Below are 18,330 nucleotides of genomic sequence, written 5' to 3'. Positions count from 1 at the left end.
GATAAACTGCACACGGAACTACTTACATAAGTAATAAAAATAATGTATGCTCGTTGTAAAATGTTGAAAACATAAATTTTAAAAGCAGCAACTCTGGGGCCAGGGGTTTAACTCAGCGTTGTAAGTACTTGCCTGGCAAGCGCGAGGTCGTGAGTTCGATCCCCGATACTAAAACACAAAACAGTCCTACGTTTCCCAGTTTTCAAAATGTGGGATTTTTGTTAAAGCTGCGGGAAGAGGGAGGTAGGGTTGGGCTAAAGGGAGTGTAAGTTCAGATAAATTCATCTCAAATGTTAATTCCCATGTCCTGTCCTACCTGCATGAATCCCACTATCAAATTCCGGAGCACCAGGGGCTATTGCATGTCCCAGAACAGCGACAACCACGGAAATGGCCTCAATAAACACGGACGGTTTGGACAAATAATCCTGATAGATTCTCACTCCCTACCCCATTCTCAGATGGAACTCAGGTCCTTTATAGTGAGCTACGCCCACCAGCCCCTCCCTCTTCCTTTACTTGGGCTCTAGCTAAGTCACTAAATTGTCCAGTCTCTGCTTACATTTGTAGTCTCCCTGCCTCAACTTCTCAGGAAACTGGTATAGCAAATGTCCATGGCCTGTTTATTTTTAAAATTTTTTTATTTTTTTGTACTGGGGATCGAACTCACCACCTCACTGCCAGGCAGGCGCTTATGCTGAACTAAATCCTCGGCCCTTCGTAGTTTAATGTTAAAATTTGTTAGGCTGAGAACATCCCAAGGAATGAAGTCAGCTGGTAGTCAGTACAGAAAGGGAAGCTTCTTTACCTGGGAGTTGGCATTTCTAATAGTCACCTGCACTCTAAGTGTCTGACTGGCCCCTAGTCTTTCCCTACCAGTCTTCACATCCCAAGCTTCGGATATACCCCAAAGGTGACATCACTTGAGACCAGTATGTTTAATAAATGTTTACCTCGGTGCTGTAGGAGAGAAAATGAGAAGCTAGGAAAGTAATTGATACAATGCCTGGCAGTAAACTTTGTCCAACATCAGTTGGGCAAAAAAGTTTCATGAGATAGGATTTGTCCATTTTTTTCTAAACAAATCCAAATTCTAGTAATGTTTGGAATTTGGTAGGCATTGAAAAAAATATTTGTTGAATTTATGACAGGCACATGCCTGTATTACCAAGGGGTTGAGGCAGGAGGATCACCTCGAGCTTGAGGCCAGCCTGGGGAACCTAGTGAGCCTACACTTTCAAAAGCCAAAAAAAAAAAAAAAAAAAAAAACCCAAACATCTCAAGGAAAAAAATCAGATGGAATCATTTTTCTAAAAATCACTGGTATCTGCCACCCAAGAATCCTGCCGATTCTACTTTCCTGTTACATACAGATGACTTCCCCTTTTCCCACACAAAAAAAGAGAGTGCTGAACTCTGTCCCCTCCCTTTTAGAGACAAAGACTTGCTAAATTGCCCATTACATTGGTATGTGCCACCACACTCCGCCACACATGCACTCTTTTTGGAGACAGGTTCTGGGTATGCAGTCCCAGCTGGCCTAATCCTGCCTCAGGCTATGTTAGATGATTACAGGGAGGCAACATCATGCCCAGCTTCAGGCTACAGATATAGATACAAAACTTTTCTGCAGTATAAAAATAAATAAACTTTCTGCAGTAATGGAAATGTTCTGGGATTTGACAGGCACTGAAAAAAAAAATCTCAGTGGTCCAATACCACAAACAAACAGCCATATATTATCAAGTACTTGACATATGGTTTGTACAACTGAAAAAGTTTAACAAGTTTTAAAACTGATTTCAATATAACAGCCACTTGTAGCTCGTAACTACTATACTGGGCAAGTGGGCAAGTTGGCCCTGATTTGTTTGCTCAGTGCTTATGAAAATCTACAATGCACATAAACTGTATTAAAACACCATGTGACTGTTTCTTTCTGGTGCTGGGGATTGGATGCTAAGCAAGCTTTCTACCCAAACTGTACTTCCAGCCCTGTAATTAATGTTTAATGTGCTACTGAAAGTATGGCAGCTCAGTAAGCATTTCTAAACATGTAATACACCCAAAAATCTGGTTTACAAAATTAAAACATTCATCCTTTCTCTTGTATTGCACCATTTTTTTTTTTTTTTAATCCAGTGGTTCCTGAAGAATGAACATCCAAATTTCTTTCTTCTTTTGATGATTTTGAACAGCCTTGGGGGAACCCACAGGGGACATCCTTCAAGCTGTAGGTGACACTAGCCTCAGGAGCATGGGCTCATTTGGCCCTTCCCAACAACACTTGGCACATAGTAAAACCCTGCCTTGAAAAAAGTGTAGAAAAATAAGTGGCTTATTTTATAAAACTCTTAATTTTATTCAAAGTGTTAAAAGGTTACACTCTCCCCTCAAAAATATTTTACAATTTTAAAAAATTAGAACTATTTTCTCAGCCACTGTACAGATTGCTGCTTCCTTTTCGTGAGACCAGCCTCTTCCCCTCCCTCACCTCTTAATATTGCCATACATTTGTGAATAAAACCTCCATCCTCTCTCTGCCTATACCCTGCTCTGCCCTGCCCAGTGGGGATTTGGGGTCCTTGGCTGCATATGAGGCCCAATGGATGGGGACCATACAAGCAACACCCGATAGGCAAACACTATGCTTTGTGCTTCTGGGTGAATAGCTACAGTAGTTGGCTTTTTCCTTCAAGTGAATCATTGTCTTTTGCCCTATGGACACCTGTTCAGAGCCAAGTATTTGGCTTGGGGTTGCCCACAGCTCTGTATCCCTGCCCCTTCTCCAGCTGTCCCAGGCCTGGGTCCATGACAGCTGGGTCTGATGACTTTTAACTGTCTGGGTGCCCATGGACTGTTAGGACAGGAAGAGTAGCACATAATTAGAGTTGGGGCTTGGTGGAGCCCCAGCTTCTCAGAGTGCAGGCACCAAATCCCCAGGGAGAGGACATTGTGGTACTGTGGAAGGCAAAGTCAGAGCCAGCCACGAGGGAGATAGAGCAGTGGGGCAAAAGGTCCAGCCACAGGAGTCTGCGGTGAGGGCCAGCAATGTTCCTTCTAACAAACCCTCCTCTCCCTACTTCATCCTGCAGGTGCCAGGATGATTCCAGAAAGGAGGATGAAAAAGAGGAGAAGGATTCTGCTCTGTTGATGGGGAAAAAGCAGGAGATGACACAGTGTTCAGAACAGGCTGGGGAGAGGCTGCTGGGATTTGCTGCCATCTCTGCTTCCCTGTTCTGTGAGGGAAGGTGGGGTCCAGGCACTCGTGGGCTTCATCAGCTCTGTTCCTTGTCCTTGACTAATAAGACTGTGTGCTGGCCCCCGCTGGACACAGATAAGACCACACGGTTCTCCAGCTGTTTGCCAGTCATCTCCACGGGGCTCCAGGCATCATCGTCTTGCCCTGTGCCCAGCTGGTAGTTGGTACCCATGCCCCAGGCAAAAACACGGCCTGCAGGAAACAAAAACAGGGGCAGCTGTCTCCAGGGTCCCAGCCCGATGTGTCCAAACCATCAAGAGCTAGAGACATGGCGATGAATTTTCATCTTGGCCAACAGCAGCTGGATGAGGTCCCGGCTCCTAAGGGTCCAGTTAAAATGAGAGAAGCCAAGGAGAGGATGGTCTTAAAAATGGCATGGGATTTCTTCCTGTTGCTAGCCATGGCATTCAAGGCCCTGCATGACTGGCTGCTCACCTAAACCCTTGTCCAATCCTCCAAATCCCAGGAACAGCCACTTTTGAAAGTTTCTCTGCTGGGGACACCATCCTGTGCTGTTTACAAAGGACTGAAACTTCAAGATGCACTGCTTCCTCAGGAAGTCTTCCCAAATAACCTCTCCAACCTAACTTCCAACAGAGCTGTGCCCCTCACCCACTCAGGCTTTGGCGGCTTCAGCTCACATCCTCCTGCTGTGCTAGCCAGGACCCTAACTACTAAATATTTTTTCTCTTAATATTCTAGGTCCAATCCCTGGGGAAGCTGCTAACTAAGGAACCCCTTTGATGTAGACAGCCTGAGTCAGGAGTCTGGAGACCTCAATTCAAGTCTCACAGCTTCCCTGGCCTCAGTTCTGTCTCCCTCTTTGGTTTTTTTCCTCCTCTGCAGAACAAATCACCTCTATTAAAATAATGTATATCCACCAAAGCCAGAGCTTGAGAGGCAGGAGCAAAGCAGCGCCATCATAACATGATCATCATACCTCAGCTCTGACTTACAGTGGACGTTAGAACCTGCTGGGAGTCCGCTAGGAAATCACGATTCCCAGGCCCATGAAACAAGTACAGGCAGCCCCACTTACCATCCTTGGTGACAGCATATCCTACAGAGGCACCGCAGGCCACTGAGGAGACACAAGGCAGCCTGGAGATGAGGGTGGGTATGCTCTTCTCCTCCGCACCCTCGCCAAGACCCAGCCGCCCATACTCAGCCCGGCCCAGGCTGTACGCATTTCCTGTGGGAGGGGAAAGAGGAGCAGTAGCAGAGGGTGCGCCCCAAGAAGAGTGGATAGCAGGCCCAGTGAGACCCCATGTCTTCACAAGTCTGTCCCTCTTTCCAAGGTGATAAGAAGGAGGTCTACAATATCTCTCCTCATCTTAGGGGAGACCTACAAAAATCTCCATACTGGTCCCTGGAGAACTTGGCCTTGGAAGCATCGGAGGATAGGGGTGTACCCACATCTGGCCCATTCTATAAAAACAGGCTCAGGCTCCAAGGTCAGGGAATAAAACCTCCAGTGCATAGGAGAGGGGTCGTACCTTCTGAATCCATACAGATTGTATGGTGCTGGCCACCAGAGAAGCCCACCCAGGACTTGGTGGAATTCTTGAAGGATGTCAAGTTCTGGGGTACGAAGCATGACTCTGTGCCTGGTGTTCCTGTTGTAAGGGGTGAAGGTGTTTGTAGGAGCTACCCTTCTCTATTCCCTGCCACAGCAAGGCCACCCTCACCAGGACAGGGATAGCCTCACTTTACAGATGAGACAACTACAGCTCTGAGGGGCCAGATGAGCCCAAGAAGGGTACACAGAGCGGGTAAAATTGGTACGCAGGTTACCAGGTCATGCCTAGTGCTGGGCTCAGGACTCACCAAGCTGATGGTAGTTGGAGAGGCCAAACCCGTATACGTGGCCCTCGTGGGAGATGGCAAAAGTGAAATAGGCACCACAGAAGGCATCTTGAAACCTCACGTAGCCCCGGCTTCCCCTGGACTTCAGCATCACACACTTGGGAACAAGGAGTCGTTCTGTAGGCAGAAAAGTGTTCTCTCTGACTGAAACTGTTTTCTTTTCCATTACGAAAGCCCTCAGAGGAAGGCTAAGCTGGGATTTTATCCTTAATTTTACAAAAGAGAAAACTGAGGCCAAAAAAGTACAAATGCTTTGTTCAAATTCTCAGTTATTAGCCGAGTGTCATGGCACACACCTTTAATCTAGAACCTGGGAGGCTGAGGCAGGAGGATCACTGTAAGTTTAAGACCAGCCTGGACTAAAGAGTTAGTTCTAGGCCAGCCTGAACTATATAGCAAGATCCTGTCTCAAAAGGGCACACACACATACAACCCCCTCTGTTATTACAGGTAATATTTATGTGGACCTTACTATATGTCAGACATTCTTCTAATTAGCTCACTTATCTTCATTAACACTCCAAAGAAGTAGGGTTAGAAGTAGGTGGGTTTAGAGAGACGGAAACTATACCCAGGGCACCAGAGCCAGGAAGCACCAGAACAAGAGTTAAACCCAGAAAAAGAAAAAAGACTCAAACCCAGGTAGTTGGTCTCTAACAGATGAGTGGAGTTTTTCTGTTACTGATGTTGTTGCTGAGACTGGGTCTCTCTGTAGTACAAGCTAAGCCTGAACGTACTAAGAAGTCCAGGTTGGCCTTGAACTTTCAGCAATTGTCCTGTCTCAGCCTCCCAAGTGCTGGTACCACAGGCATGTGCCGCACACCTGGTTTAAAGTCTCAGTTCTTAACCAACACTACAAGTCCATTTGATGCAAGCCAGAACCCAGAACCCATCCTAATTCTGGCATCTACTAGGAAGTAGTTTGCCAAGCTGCCCCATGAGAGAGAACAAAGCCACTTACCAAGGCCCTTTCGGCCACCGCGATTGGCAAACAACTCAGGCACACGCCCCAGCTGGCCCTGCTCCCCACAACCTAAGGTGTAGAGGTCACCATCAACTGTCAGCATCACCAAGTGGTCATTTCCTGAAGGTAAGAAGACAGAAGAAAATGCAGGGCTCATCTGTAAGGCCAGAGGCTGAGCTAGCCCAGAACAGGATTCTATAGCTCCTGCCCACAGTGAGGACCCTGAGACTAACCTGAAGCTACCTTCACCACGGGCACATCCAGCTCCACTTGCACGGGCACCATACTCTTCTTCATGGGCTCCAACAGTCCAATCACACCATTATTGTCCTAAGAGATGGGACAGAGCACTTAATCAGCCAGTTGTACTGGCCACGCCCAGGTTTACAGGAGGCCACAGAGCTGTGTGGTGAAGAGCCAGGAATGGCAGCAGACAGAGATGAAGACGTGGACCAGAGGCAGGCCACATTCTGAAATACTCAGGAATGAAATCATATGGGTTCTAGGATTTGCATGGAAATACCCAAAGAGGAGAAAAGTAGATGTGACTTGGTAGGGATAAACAAATCTGGCTATAAAAAGCTGATAATCATTGAAGCTGTATAATAAGTAGCTGAAAGTTCAATACATTATTCTGATTACTTTTATGTTAGGAAATTTCCATAAAAATTAAAAATTTTCAAACAGGTTTGATGAGGAAAGATTGATCAGTTGTCTTATTTTCTTTCTTTTTTCTCTTTGTCTGTTTGAGACAGGATCTCGCTTTGTAGTTCAGGTTGGCCTTGAACTCACTTTGTATCCCAGGCTGACCTCAAACTTGCAGTGATCCTCTCACCTCAGCCTCCTGAGTGCTGGGATTATAGGCATGCACCACCACGCCCAGCTGGACTGCTTAATGTTTGTAATATTTCAAAATAAATATAAAAGTACAAAAGAATTCTAATGCTGAAATTTTTTAAAACTATTCTCTCCATGGCTTAGCATCACTGAGCTATGACATCCCCCCCCCCCCCCGTCTAGTTTCCTCCCCTAAATCCTCTGCAAAATATAGAAGAGGGCTAGGAAGGGAAAAGAGGTTGAGGCAGGGACAGGGATAAAATAGCAGCTTCCTTGGATAGCCCAACCCAAAAGTGTCAGACTCCAGAAAACAGCAGTGGTGTGGACAGATGCAGATGAAAAAGCCAGACACACGATCTGGCTCCAGCTCTGCCTATGGGCCTTCATTTTCTCATCAGTATGTTTGTTTGTTTGTTTGTTTATTTATTTATTTATTTATTTATTTATTTATTTATTTATTTATTGTCTTTTTCTTTTTTATCAGTACCGGGGATCGAACTCACAACTGCCTGCTTTCAAGGCAGGCGTTTAATGCTGCTGAGCTAAATCCCCAGCCTCTCATCAGTATGTTTGTACAGCGGAGCAGGGAAGTAGAGTCTTTTAGGGGCCCCACAGGCTAACTGCAGTTTTCCACACAAAGTCTTACCCGAAAGGAGCCCCAAAGGAAGACACGGCCATCCTCGGTGAGGGCTGCTGTGTGACTGTCTCCCGCTGACACCTGTACCACCTTCTCTTGCAGTTCCACTTTTCCAGGGACCATTTCTGAGCCTTCCACTGATGTGTCCCTTCCCAGGGCACCTTCATCATTGCAGCCGAAGGAATAGATCTGTGCCCGGTTTGTCCATTAGTGCAAAGGCCTCCCAGTAAATTCTTCAGGGTGTTCCCCGCTGGGCTGACCAATTCCATCTCCACAGTAAAATTTGTGTGGCTCAAAGCTACTGCTCCCAATTCCCCAACTCCAAGCCCAGTCCAGCCTGGTCCCAAGCCCCCAACCTACCTGGCCACTCTTGCTGAGACACACAGTATGCATGCCGCCAGCCTCAGCTTGAACCACCTCCTCAGGGATGGGCACAAGGGCTGGTTTTTTTCTCTCCATCACACTCTCCCCCAATCCCAGCTGGCCCACGTCTCCCTGGCCCAGCGTCAACACCATGCCTGAGGCTGTACTGTGAGACCTGTGTGAAACTGAGGGATGGAGAAGTTGGTCCTGAGTGTGCAGGATCACAAGAGAGAGAAGAGGTCACTTTATGGACTCTAGGGTCCTAGGGTTCTACAGGATGAGGGTCAAGCCTCTGCTCCATAAAGGCCATTAGTATGACCTTTCCCAGAGTTAAGTTTCCTCATCTGTAAAATGGAGTAACCCGTCTCATGGGGCTTCTGTGAAGATTAAAACCTGAGCACAAAATTATTAATGTCTAGGGAAGAAACAGAAACAAGGAGAAAAAACAGGTATTGGTGGAGAGGGAGAATATAGGATCTTTTTCCTGGTTAGTATGAAGCAATGGTGCCAAGAGATAACAGGTAACAATGTCTACGCTTTGGTGACTGTTTACTAACTGCTAACTTGCTCTGCACTCTTTCCATATTTAGAATCCTGTTTTGCAGGAAAGGAAACAGAGCTTTAGTGGTCCATTAAGCTAATAAGCAGAGTGCATTGAGACTAACGAAGACTACCTGGATCAGAGCAGTCCCCAGCTTTCACCCTCAACCTCCTCAATCTCCAGAGGCTGGGATTTTCAATTCTAAGACATCACTCAGAGGAAAAATGGAACTGACAGCTAAAGTGGAGAGCACAGTACTAAGACTCATAGAAGCATTTTTAGGGAGGTTTGTGCCAACCAGTTGGTGTTACAAGGCCTTGTGCTGGCAGAGGGAGATTGCCCATAGGCCTGGCCAGCCAATAGCATCCAGGCCCTTCTCCAGGGCTGTGGCCATGGCCACTGCTGCTGCGCGGAGAATATACCAGGCAGGAGCCACCTGCTTGGGTTTTCTGGTCAGGAGGGCTTGGTCCTCAGACACCTTGGCAGGAGTGGGTGCTAGGACCACCGCGGGAGGTAGTGAGCTTCACTGCTTGGTTACGAGAGTCTGTAAAAGACAGACATTGTCTGAGCATGACACACACTCCCTACCTCCAGACTGGCTTTCTCTTGTCTCTGTCCTGTTCTGTAATCCCAGGAGAGGAAACTATAGACACTTTCTTCGAATGCAGCCTGCATATTATATTATTTCATCCTCACAACAGCCCAGACAGGTTGGTGCTGTTCTCACCTCCGTTTTATGGAGTAACACAAGGTGGGCCAGGTTAAGTGATCTGCCTACACCTACATAGCTACAACAAAGCAGAGCAGGCACTTGAACCCAGCTGTGAAACCAGAGTGCTAACCATAAAGCATTACCACCTAGGATCAAGTCCTAGGATCTAGTTTTGGTTTTGAGATGGGTCTCATTAATAGTTCAGGCTGGGTTTGAACTCACCATGCAGTCCAGGCTGGCTTCAAACTCATGGCGATCTTCCTGCTTCACCTTCTGGGGATTACAGGCTTGCGCCACCATACCCAATTTAGAATATAAATTTTTTTTTTCTTTTTGAGGCAGAGTTTCACTATGCAGACAGGGCTGGCCTTTAATTCACTTTGAAGACCAGGCTACCTCAAATTTGCAGTGATCCTCCTGCCTCAGCCTTCTAAGCACTGAAATTATAGGTTTGCACTACCATGCTTGGCCCAAGGATATAATTTTTTTAGCCAACACTACTGAAATGCTCTCAAATAAACATCTGCCTCGTTTATGATTCTCAGAGAGATGGAATTCAATGAGCTATAGGATGGGGTCTTGCTAGATAAGGTCCCTGGACATCCAAATCCCTCATCTTCAAGTGTCAGGGATGGAGGGGCCCACTTCCAGACCATCAGGGGTCGGGTCCAAGAGGCCACCCACACCAGAAAGAAGAGGTCATAGTCCACTTACCTTTCACTTTCTTGCTCTTTGGGACAGCATCTTCTGGGGGTGATGCTCTCTTAGCTACACGCTTGGGTGGCATCTTTGTGTCCTGAAAAACCCAGCCGCTTACTTTACGTGTCAAAAACGGCAAACATTTTTCTGTGCCAATAAGCAACTCTAATCTAAAACTCTATAAAGGCAGAGGAATTGACCAGCAATTTCACTTTTTAAAATGTATCTCAATAATTGAGTAATTAATATATAAAAATTAAGTTCCATGAACTTATTTGTACAAGAGATTAAACCTAGGTCTTTGTACTAAACTTCATTCCCAGCCCTTTCTTGATTTTTGATTCTCAGACAATATTTTGATAAATTGCACAGATTGGGCCAGAATTTATAATCCTTCTGCCTCACCCTATCAGTATGCAGGAATTATAGGTATATATCACTGTGTCCCACAAACTTTACAAATATTATCCATAACATTAAAAAAAAAATAAAAAGGAGGGGCTAGGGTTTTAGCTGAATAGCACAACCACCTGCCTGACAAGCGTGAAGTTCTGAGTTTAATTCCTGGTACTAACAACAAAAAAGGAAAGCAGATGTGGCAGTGATGTTTACAATCCTGGCACTATGGGAGCTGACAAAGGAAAGTCCCAAATTCAAACCCAGTAGAGACAATTGAGATATTTTTTTGTTGCTTTGAGACAGGGTTTCCCTATGCAGTTTAAACTGGCCTTAAACTCACTACGTATCTTAGAATGGCCTGCAATTTATGGCCATCCTCTGGCCTCAACCTCCCAAGTGCTTGGATTATAGGCATGCACAACCTCATCTTTTTTTTTTGGTCTTTTTGAGACAGGGTTTCACTATGCAATTCAGGCTGGCCTTGAGCTCACGTTGTAGCTCAGGCAGGTCTTAAACTCACAAGGATCCTCCTGCCTCAACCTCCCAAGTGCTGGGATTACAGGTGTGTGCCACCATACCCTGCTCACCACACCCCTTTTGACTGAACATTTTATTTTACTTTTTGGTACCAGGGATCGAACTCTCAGTCTTGCACTTGCCAGGCAGGTACTTATGCCACTGAGCTAAATCTCTGGTCCTTGACTGAACATTTTAAGGTTTTTTTTTTTTTTTTCGGGGGGGGGGGAGTACTGGGAGTCAAACTCATGACCTCATGCTTGCCAGATTGCCACCAAACTATATCCCCAATTCCATGACTGAACTTTTTTTTTTTTTTTTACCTTTACTGGGGATTGAACTCATCACCGCCTGCTTGCAAGGCAGGTGCTTATGCCGCTGAGCTAAATTCCCATCCCCAACTGAACATTTTTAACTGAGAGTTCAAAATAAAACTCACTGAGAAAAAAAAAACTCAGTGAGGTATGGTGGTGTATGCCTGTAATCCCAGCACTCAGGACCCAGGCAGGAGTATCACTGTAAATTCCAGGCCCTTCTAGGATACAAAGTGAGTTCAAGGGCAGCCCGACTATAGCAAGAGCATGTCTCAAAAAGATAAAACAACAACAAAAACCACAACCCACAAAGACCAGCCAAGCAAATGAATAACCAACCCCCAAATATCCCATCAAAAAACATCAAACCAAACCATCTGTGCCCTCTGGTAGAGAACTGCCACACCTGGAAAGAGCCTGGCTTTCTTACAAGGTCCAAGAGGATACAAACATGGTAACACAGAAACACCAGGTGTCACCAAACCAGGACAGCAAATCACCCTGGGTAACGAAGCCAGCTAGACCCAGGACACTCAGAGCAGCTGAGGTCTGGGCCTGCCCCTCCTACCTGTGAACAACTGTTGCCTCTCTAGGCCTCCTGTCTTCTCCAGGGTGCTGGGAACCAACATTTTCTACATATCTGTACATTTTATTTGTGACTGAACTGTGCCCTAAAGTCTTTTTCCTACCACACATCCAGCTCTGGAAATCTTTATTCAGTCCTAGTCTTTCATAATGTCATCAAAGGTAAGTTGGCTAACCCCGAAGCTCCAATCTTTGGACTGTGAACCCAGTGGCAGAGAAGACCAGGGCTGGGCATTCTGAAATTCTTTGTGTGTGTGTGTGTGCTGGGACTCAAACTCATGACCTCGAGCCTGCCAGGGAGACACTGTGCTGCTGAGCTACATCTCCAGCCCCACTTTGAAGTTCTTGCAGTGTGTGATAGTGGAAAGCGTGGCGTTCAGAGCCAGACTACCTTTTAGCTGCTTAACTTTGGACAGTCACTCAGTGTCTCCACCAATCAGTTTCCTCCTTGGTAAAATGGGGGATGATAACAGTAGCTACATCTCTGTATGACGTGTAGGGTTAAATGGGCTAATATATTGTGAAAGTATTCACACTAGGCTGGTGGTGTAGCTCAGTGGTACGGTGCTTGCCCAGCAATGTGCAACACGGTGGCTTTGATCCCCATTGGTGTAATCAAGCAAGCAAAATCAATAAACAAACAGACAAATAAATAAAAGTACTCACACAGTGCTTAATAAACCAATATTGGTGTGTTTTTGTTTTTGGTACTCAGAATCAAACTCAGGACCTCACACTTGCCAAGCAAGTGCTGTCACTGAGTTAATACCTGCTCCAATATTGTGTTATTATAGTACTTAGGGCCTGCCCCAGAGACCATGCAGGCACGGTCCTCAGGCACTCTGAACATGGGATCTCCTCCATCTTAGGTGAGGAGTGAAGGCTCTACCCAAGGCAACAAATGAAATGAGAACCCCAAGAGCCTTTCCAGTCTCTGCTGTGGATGTGCCCAGCAACTCTGCCCCATTTTTCCTTCCCGGTAGGATTTGAAGCCTCAAACTTTCCAGTTGTCTGGCCCATGGGATTCGCACACAAGGCCAGGTACTTCTTGCTGACCGTTCTGGGGGAGGAAAACAAGGTACTGAAGATAAAGAAGTCACCACTGTCTAAGATCCTGCCAAGCCTGTGAGGCTGCCACTGGTCCAGTTCCCATTTTAACGAGATGGCAATTCTGAACTTCATCCAACTTCTATTTTTCCAAGGTGGAATGCCTCCCTTCCAACATGCCTGAGACCCCTCCTCACACTAAAAATCCATGTGCTTTGGGATTGGCAAGAATTAGATTCCACCTATTAAACCGTGGCTTTCTCACTTCTGCTCTGTTTTGTTTTGTGGAACTCACAGCAATCCTCCTGCCTCAGCCTCTGGAGTACTAGGATTACATGCAGGTACCACTAGGATCAGTTTCACCCCTGCTCTTGTGATCACAGTTGGCCAGAGGCTTTAACCTCTGAGCTGCATCCTAATCTGTAAAAAGGGATGTGATGATTGCTTCTCAGGACTGCTATCAAGACTGGGTAGGAACCAGGCATGATGGTACAACCAGAAGGTATAGCAAGGAAAACAGAGACTAACCCCTCCTTGTATCACGGGCCTTATAGCCTGTAAGGAAAGGAAAAACATTAAAAATGGCAGTGTGAAGCTGCAGGAGGATCCTAAGTTCCAGCCCAGCCTGGGAAATTTATTGAGATCTTGTCTCAAAACAGTAAGATGAGGGAGCCTATAATTCCAGCATTTGGGAGGCTGACACAGAAGGACTGCAGCTGTTTGGAGGCCAACCTGGGATACACAGTGAGTTAGAAGGCTGCTGCCGGCAACCATGTGAGAGATATAATGGCCTGATTAAGCTTGGGACAACAGAAAAAGACCTACTTAGCAGAAAAACTAGTTTTGCTGGTGGGTTAAGTATGAGAGCAAGGAAAGGAGAGGGAAGAATCAAGAACGACTTGTTCATCTAGGCTACTTTGAGCTATCTGGAGGCTGAGGCAGGCAGATCATAAATTGGAGGCCAGCCTCAGCAAGTTAATGAGACATTGACTCAAAAGATTAAAAAGAGCACTGGGAATATAGCTCAGTGTGAGCCCTGGATTCAATATCCCTCAAAAATTAAAAAACCAAACTTATTTCTACTGGGCAGTATAACTCAGCGATAGAACATGCATTTTTGGTTTTGTTATTTTTTTAAAGCACATATTTAATATGCAGGAGGCCTTGGGTTCAATCCCCAGCATCAAAAAGATAAATGAAAAAGAGAGCTGGTGATGGCACGCACCTGTGAGCTCAACACAAGGGAGCCTGAGGCAGAAGGATCATAAGTTGGAGGCCAGCCTGAGCTGCACTGTGAGACTCGGTCTCAAGAAAAAAAAAAAAAAAGAACTTTTTCAACCTAAAGACAAACCCAGGAGGTCTAGGGAGCCTGGCCAAACAGAGGAACTCCTACTCCTAGGTGTGAGTTTAAATAAGGAGGAGGGCTGGGGACTTAGCTCTGTGGTTCAAGCACTTGCTTGGTAAACCTGAGGTCATGAGTTTGATCCCCAGTACCAAAATAAATAAGTAAATAAGACTGTGAGCTCCACTTAGTAAGACAATCAGTAAGATGGAGGACACCGGGACAGAGAGGAAAGGTCAGGTCCAGAACTCCAGTTCACCAGGTATCTTCCTTAAGCCAGAAGGACTGAGAGCCAGCTAAGACATGACAGTGAAGCAAGCAGGGATAGGCTGGGGCAGAGCTGTATCAGGCATAGCTTGTAAGGAAACAGCTGTGCCCAACACAAACTATTAGCCTATCAGAATGATCCTTGACAGGCAGCTGTACACAGGGAAGAGTCCTGAAACAGTGGTGGCAAACCAATAGCACGTGGGCTGCAGCTGGCTCTTTGTTATCACAGCAGGTTCAGTCCACAAATCTTCTGGGGATTTCAGTACAGTCATGGCACACATGCATTGGGTTCACCACCACCACAACTAATCAGCACAAGAAATTGACTGTAAAAGCAGGGGACGGGATTATACCAGCACACTGCAACTGAAAGAGAAATTAAGGGATGAGGTGGTTGATAACATGGGGCATTAACAAAAGAACAAAATTTGCTATTGTGAGTTGGAATGTGAGTCAGTCAACATCTCCTTAGTCCTATGGGGCTGGCTAACATGCTGAGGCGTCTCATTACCATCTGGCTATAATGACTCCACTTTATAGGTGAGGCAACTGAGGCACTGAAAGAGAACACCAAGATCTGAACCAAGATGATCAGATGCCAGAGCTGGTGTCCTAGAGTATTATAAGAAATTGCTTCTGTCCACTTCCTCTGAAGGATCCGTAGGCATGGGTGTAATGGTGCATGCCTGTGATTCCAGTGCTCAGGAAGCTGAGGAAGGAGGGTCACTGAGTTCAAGGACTGAACTCCACAGTGAGAGCCTGTCTCAAAAAAAAAAACAAACTCACACACAGACATACACACACACCCCTGAGAAGAAAATAAAGAAAGGAACAGAGCAAACAAACATCTTGCCAAGCACAGTAGCACATGTCTATAATGCTCATATCTAGGAAGCTGAGGCAAGAGCATCATGAGTTTGTGGCCAGCTTGGGTTATTATAGCAATTTCAAGGCTAGCCTGGATTACATGGTGAGATCCTGTCACAAAGAAAAGAAAACAAAATGCAGGGGAGAGAGGGAACAGACTAGTCAAAGGCAGACCCTTTCTATTCCTGAGCCTCATCCCCAGCCACCGGGTGTCCTTCCTTAACCAGTTTTGTCTAGATTGGTAATAAGAATTTGTGCTTTGTCAGCACATTCCTGATCCTGTCCTCTGCTCCCCAACTTTCACCTTCAGGAATTACAACCTAGCAGCAAAGCAAAATAGTCACAGATACCTAAAAGTCATATAGAGTCAGCTGCCACTTAACAGGCACCCATGGAGTGCCACCCTCTCCCAGAGAGCTCACATCTGCCTCTGAGAGTGACCACCCAGCTTAAGGTCAGGGAGACCAGGCTCAGAGAAAAGTGTCTGACCACACAGAAACAGAACAGACCTTCAGGTCTCCTGACCACTTCCAGCAGGACTAGACAAGGTCAGAGTTGCTATGTTATACCTTGTATCAATATGAGAAGTTTAGATGTTTAAGCAACTCAGCAAGAGGCCAGGGTCCTCACTTTGTAAACATCTTTATCCTGCCCACTAGGAGGGCACCAAGGTGGTATGAGTACTATACTCACCCTGGGAGGGGGTAGCCTGCTTACAATATAAGAGAGAAAAAGAGGCTTGCTTTTCCCTTTGTTGCTCTTGTTGTATTTGCTGTCTTCTGCCACCTTCAAGTATTGCCCCTGTGCCACGCCACCCTGCCTTGCAGCCAGCTGATTATGGACAGAAACCTCCACAAACTGAGCTTAAATAAACCTTTTCATTCCTTAATTTTGGGTGTCAGGTATTTTGTCTCAGCAATGAAAGAAAAGTAACCAAGACAGAATTTGTTACCAGTGGCTAAACCTGATCATGTGGTCTAGAACCTTTGCGAATGGCTTGTGGAAAGAGTATGGAAAGGTTCAGAGATGTCCCCTGAAAACATGGTGCTAGAATGCCTTATGCTGTTCTGTATGGGAGATTCTGGTCAGAGTTCAGAGGACCAAGAAGGCTGACCAAAATCCTGTCAGTAAAGACCAGACTCGGGAGGTTTCTGTTGGGAAGGCCTGTACTGGCTGCTGCAGTCAAGACAACGTGTGTTATGGTTTGGCAGAAAGTTTGTATATGTCCAGGTACTCTGCCTGAGACTGAGCCTAAGAGCGGTGGACTAATTAATCTGGCAAAGAAATTTCAAGGCAGTTGAATATTGAGGCTGTGGCATGGCTACTGCTGGGGCTTTTAGCCAGATCTATGTTGAGAATCAAAAGCAAAGAACCCAGCAGGATGATTTAAAATGTTGTGCATTTGGCCAGAAAGGAAGTGCCAATAAAGCTGTGGATTACACAGCTGTTGAGGTTGGGGATTTAGCTCAGTGGCATAAGCACCTGCCTGACAAGCCCAAGTTCTGAGTTCAGTTTCCAGTACCAAAAACCGAGAACAAAAACAAAAACAGCTGGGAAGGAACAGAGTTAAAAAGATGGCCTAATGGCATCACAAGAAGCAGCAAGTCTTTACCCTTGGCAGCCTCAAAACTGCAAAGGTGAAAGACATTACTTTGAGGAGAAAGCCACTGAACACCATGTTTCAGAAAGGCAGTGGCATACAGAATATGTTCCTCAAAATTGGATTCAGAGTGCCCAACAATCCAAGCACTTGACCCCAATAGCCAAGACAGTGGGAAGCTTGACTACTGCTCCAAGGCACAGTAGACCTTGACATCATCCACATCACATTGGTACATGTAGAATGCAGGAGTTGTGGGCTTAAGAAAGCTTCCACCGTGGGCTTGGGATTTAGCTCAGTGGCATAAGCACTTGCCTTGCAAGTGCACGGTCATGAGTTCAATCCCTTGTACCAAGAAAAAAAAAGAAAGAAAGAAAGCTTCCACCCAATTTCAGAAGGCCTGGGAGGCCAGGCAGCGTGCCTCTAAGAGGGAAGAGTGTGAAGCTGTAAACATGAAGCCAAAGGTACAGTGGAGATTCCAGAAGTATGGAAAAGCCAAGAATGCAGATTACCCAAAAAAAGCTACAAGGAGGGAACAAAGCAGGCCTAGGAGAGAAGCCATGGTAGCTATAACCACCAGAAGTGCTATAGGGGTGGAGCTGTGCAAGATCTTGGAGCTGAGATTGCCTCAGATGATGGACATGGAACTAGGACTTCATGCTTGTCCTGCTGAATTTTGGACTTGCTTGAGCCCCAATCTTTTGTATCCCCCACCCCATTTGTAACTTTTGGAGTGAAAATATTTATCTTGTGCCATTGAATGTTGGGAGTGTCTAACTTTTCATTTGTACAGGTGCTTGCAGCTAAGAGTTCGCCTTAGATCTCAGAGGAGACTTGGGACTTGGACTTTTCAGCCAGGCTTAAACTATTAGGACTTTGGCAACTCTTGCAGATGGACTAAATGCATTGGGTATAAAGGAATGTGCATGAGTCTCTGAAACAAGGTGGTAGGTCACTGTTTCTCTGACACATAGCTCCCAAAAAACATGTAAATGAACCAGGTGGGAGGGACAGCCATGTTCCACATTGCTGCTGGGATTGGTCTGCTGCTGGGATTAGTCTTCAAGATAAGGCATAAAAGATTACACAAAACAGTTGAAACACAGACACCAAACATTAGATATTACCTCAAATTGCATTATGCAGATTACTCTTTTTACATTTCCTTGTCTCTGCATATTACAGTGATTTCAGGCTTCCTACCTGGCCCAGCTCATAGCACTTGTGACTTTCTGCCATTCTGACAGTCACTCATCCTCCAGCCACTCCCTTCTTCAAGGATGAATAAAACCCAGGTTTGGTCCTGGGTTGACGCCTTTATTCCAATTAGCCATCATCCTAGCTGGACTGAGACCTCCCTGGCTCCCCACAATTACAAATATGCCTTAGTGTCTTTATTTTTGCCATGGGTTGCACTGAAAGTGGTAGATTGGAATTAACTAGCTAGAATTTCAGTAACTCTTCCAAGGAATTACAAACACAAACTTCCCCTATGAGCCACCAGGACTA

General features: G+C 45.9%; 1 protein-coding gene across 11 annotated transcripts in view; it reads right to left on the bottom strand.

The window, feature by feature from the left end:
- Nucleotides 1-2,338: 2,338 nt before the first annotated feature.
- Rcc1 (regulator of chromosome condensation 1) overlaps nucleotides 2,339-18,330 on the bottom strand; it is a 31,528-nt gene continuing 15,536 nt past the window's right edge. For 5 of the 11 annotated variants that reach the window (XM_063235900.1, XM_063235897.1, XM_063235899.1 and 2 more), the window contains 9 exons: nucleotides 9,897-9,978; nucleotides 7,927-8,114; nucleotides 7,576-7,755; nucleotides 6,332-6,422; nucleotides 6,090-6,218; nucleotides 5,090-5,245; nucleotides 4,759-4,878; nucleotides 4,302-4,454; nucleotides 2,339-3,454 (listed from right to left, as the gene is read on the bottom strand). In XM_063235900.1, the coding sequence (XP_063091970.1) occupies nucleotides 3,279-3,454; nucleotides 4,302-4,454; nucleotides 4,759-4,878; nucleotides 5,090-5,245; nucleotides 6,090-6,218; nucleotides 6,332-6,422; nucleotides 7,576-7,755; nucleotides 7,927-8,114; nucleotides 9,897-9,969 (1,266 nt within the window). In that variant the 5' untranslated portion in view covers nucleotides 9,970-9,978 and the 3' untranslated portion in view covers nucleotides 2,339-3,278. Of the gene's footprint in view, nucleotides 3,455-4,301; nucleotides 4,455-4,758; nucleotides 4,879-5,089; nucleotides 5,246-6,089; nucleotides 6,219-6,331; nucleotides 6,423-7,575; nucleotides 7,756-7,926; nucleotides 8,115-8,906; nucleotides 9,015-9,896; nucleotides 9,979-18,330 lie in introns of those variants that run through there. The other 6 variants (XM_063235893.1, XM_063235895.1, XM_063235894.1 and 3 more) reach the window with 3 other exon arrangements.

Source organism: Cavia porcellus, unplaced genomic scaffold (assembly GCF_034190915.1).
Source record: "Cavia porcellus strain 051 isolate PalLab524CR breed Dunkin Hartley unplaced genomic scaffold, mCavPor4.1 scaffold_25, whole genome shotgun sequence".
NCBI lineage: Eukaryota > Metazoa > Chordata > Mammalia > Rodentia > Caviidae > Cavia > Cavia porcellus.
Note: the sequence above shows the minus strand (reverse complement) of the source record. Positions and strands in the feature narration are given on the sequence as shown.